Genomic DNA, 2,936 nt, shown 5'->3' with positions numbered 1-2,936 from the left:
TCCCTCTCTTCTTCTCCTCCTCCTCCTTCCCTCTCTTCTTCTCCTCCTCCTCCTTCCCTCTCTTCTCCTCCTCCTCCTCCTCCTTCCCTCTCTTCTTCTCCTCCACCTCCTCCTTCCCTCTCTTCTTCTCCTCCTCCTCCTCCTACCCTCTCTTCTTCTCCTCCTCCTCCTCCCCTCTCTTCTTCTCCTCCTCCTCCCCTCTCTTCTTCTCCTCCTCCTCCTCCTTCCCTCTCTCCTCCTCCTCCTCCTCCCCTCTCTTCTTCTCCTCCTCCTCCTCCTCCCCTCTCTTCTTCTCCTCCTCCCTCTCTCTCCTCCTCCCTCCCCTCTCTTCTTCTCCTCCTCCTCCCCCTCTTCTTCTCCTCCTCCTCCCCTCTCTTCTTCTCCTCCTCCTCCTTCCCTCTCTTCTTCTCCTCCTCCTCCTTCCCTCTCTTCTTCTCCTCCTCCTCCTCCCCTCTCTTCTTCTCCTCCTCCTCCTCCCCTCTCTTCTTCTCCTCCTCCTCCTCCCCTCTCTTCTTCTCCTCCTCCTCCCCCTCTCTTCTTCTCCTCCTCCTCCCCTCTCTTCTTCTCCTCCTCCTCCTCCCCTCTCTTCTTCTCCTCCTCCTCCTTCCCTCTCTCTTCTCCTCCTCCTCCTTCCCTCTCTTCTTCTCCTCCTCCTCCTTCCCTCTCTTCTTCTCCTCCTCCTCCTTCCCTCTCTTCTTCTCCTCCTCCTCCTTCCCTCTCTTCTTCTCCTCCTCCTCCTTCCTCTCTTCTTCTCCTCCTCCTCCTTCCCTCTCTTCTTCTCCTCCTCCTCCTTCCCTCTCTTCTTCTCCTCCTCCTCCTTCCCTCTCTTCTTCTCCTCCTCCTTCCCTCTCTTCTTCTCCTCCTCCTCCTTCCCTCTCTTCTTCTCCTCCTCCTCCTTCCCTCTCTTCTTCTCCTCCTCCTCCTTCCCTCTCTTCTTCTCCTCCTCCTTCCCTCTCTTCTTCTCCTCCTCCTCCTTCCCTCTCTTCTTCTCCTCCTCCTCCTTCCCTCTCTTCTTCTCCTCCTCCTCCTTCCCTCTCTTCTTCTCCTCCTCCTCCTTCCCTCTCTTCTTCTCCTCCTCCTCCTTCCCTCTCTTCTTCTCCTCCTCCTCCTTCCCTCTCTTCTCTCCTCCTCCTCCTTCCCTCTCTTCTTCTCCTCCTCCTCCTTCCCCTCTCTTCTTCTCCTTCTCCTCCTCCTCCCTCTCTTCTTCTCCTTCTCCTCCTCCTCCCCTCTCTTCTTCTCCTCCTCCTCCTCCCCTCTCTTCTTCTCCTCCTCCTCCTCCTCCCCTCTCTTCTTCTCCTCTCCCTCCTCCCCTCTCTTCTTCTCCTCCTCCTCCTCCCCTCTCTTCTTCTCCTCCTCCTCCTGCCCTCTCTTCTTCTCCTCCTCCCTCCCCTCTCTTCTTCTCCTCCTCCTCCTCCCCTCTCTTCTTCTCCTCCTCCTCCTCCCCTCTCTTCTTCTCCTCCTCCTCCTCCCCTCTCTTCTTCTCCTCCTCCTCCTTCCCTCTCTTCTTCTCCTCCTCCTCCTTCCCTCTCTTCTTCTCCTCCTCCTCCTCCCCTCTCTTCTTCTCCTCCTCCTCCCCCCCGCTCTTCTTCTCCTCCTCCTCCCGCTCTTCTTCTCCTCCTCCTCCTCCTCCTCCCCTCTCTTCTTCTCCTCCTCCTCCCCGCTCTTCTTCTCCTCCTCCTCCCCGCTCTTCTTCTCCTCCTCCTCCTCCCCGCTCTTCTTCTCCTCCTCCTCGCTCTTCTTCTCCTCCTCCTCCCCGCTCTTCTTCTCCTCCTCCTCCCCTCTCTTCTTCTCCTCCTCCTCCCCTCTCTTCTTCTCCACCCCCTCTCTCACACTCAGTCACAACCTCCTCTCTCTCTTCTTCTTCTTCTCCTCCTCCTCTCTCTCTCTCTCTCTCTCTTCTCCTCCTTCCCCTTCCCTCTCTCTTCTCCTCCTTCCCCTTCCCTCTCTCTTCTCCTCCTTCCCCTTCCCTCTCTCTTCTCCTCCTTCCCTTCCCTCTCTCTTCTCCTCCTTCCCCTTCCCTCTCTCTTCTCCTCCTTCCCCTTCCCTCTCTCTTCTCCTCCTTCCCCTTCCCTCTCCTCCTTCCCTCTTCTCCTCCTTCCCTCTTCTCCTCCTTCCCTCTCTCTTCTCCTCCTTCCCTCTCTCTTCTCCTCCTCCTCCTACCCTCTCTCTTCTCCTCCTTCCCTTTCCCTCTCTCTTCTCCTCCTTCCCTCTCTCTTCTCCTCCTCCTCCTTCCCTCTCTCTCCCCTCTCCTCCCCGCGGGTGACTCACTCCCCGGCCGGGTGTGCCAACCTCAGGCCCCGCTCTCACCTGCTTGTGGAGGCCGTTCCTCAGCCTCGGGTCGTCCCAGGTGGTGGTGCCCGTGTTGTGGTCGATATAATAGGGCCAGCCGCTGTGCGGGTCCCGCTTCATCTCCCAGCCCCGCGGCAGGCTGACGGCCGTGACTTCGCTCGACATGCTAGCTCGCTCGTTCCGCTGCCCGGCGCTGTCGCTCGGTGTCTCGGCTCCCAACCAGGCCGCACTCCGCCCCCGGGAGATTGACAACCCCGCCCGCCAATCAGGCTGCGCGCTGGCTCGCCCCGCTCACCGACAGACCAATCAGACCCGCGCGGAGGCGGGGCCGCGCTCAGGGGGCGGGTTCAGCATAGCTGTCAATCAAAGAGTCAGCAGGACACACCCACCTCTCACACTCAGTCACACCCTCACACCCACCTCTCACACTCAGTCACACTCAGTCACACCCACCTCTCACACTCAGTCACACCCTCACACCCACCTCTCACACACCCACCTCCACACTCAGTCACACCCACCTCTCTCACACTCACACTCACACTCAGTCACACCCACCTCTCACACTCAGTCACACCCTCACACCCACCTCTCTCACACTCACACTCAGTCACACCCACCTCTCACACTCAGTCACACCCTCACAC

General features: G+C 59.2%; 1 protein-coding gene across 2 annotated transcripts in view; it reads right to left on the bottom strand.

Moving 5' to 3' along the window:
* bag4 (BCL2 associated athanogene 4) overlaps nucleotides 1-2,672 on the bottom strand; it is a 32,762-nt gene extending 30,090 nt beyond the window's left edge. The window contains exon 1 of one of the 2 annotated variants that reach the window (XM_085971225.1): nucleotides 2,308-2,672. In XM_085971225.1, coding sequence (XP_085827351.1) covers nucleotides 2,308-2,454 — 147 coding nt within the window. In that variant the 5' untranslated portion in view covers nucleotides 2,455-2,672. The remainder of the gene's footprint in view (nucleotides 1-2,307) is intronic. The other variant, XM_085971226.1, reaches the window with a different exon arrangement.
* Nucleotides 2,673-2,936: the final 264 nt, after the last annotated feature.

The sequence above is a fragment of the Somniosus microcephalus genome, chromosome 30 (genome assembly GCF_052327205.1).
Source record: "Somniosus microcephalus isolate GS21.2 chromosome 30, FLI_Smic_1.0, whole genome shotgun sequence".
Classification (NCBI taxonomy): Eukaryota; Metazoa; Chordata; class Chondrichthyes; order Squaliformes; family Somniosidae; genus Somniosus; species Somniosus microcephalus.
The sequence above is the reverse complement of the archived record's forward strand: the minus strand, read 5'-3'. Positions and strand labels throughout refer to the sequence as shown.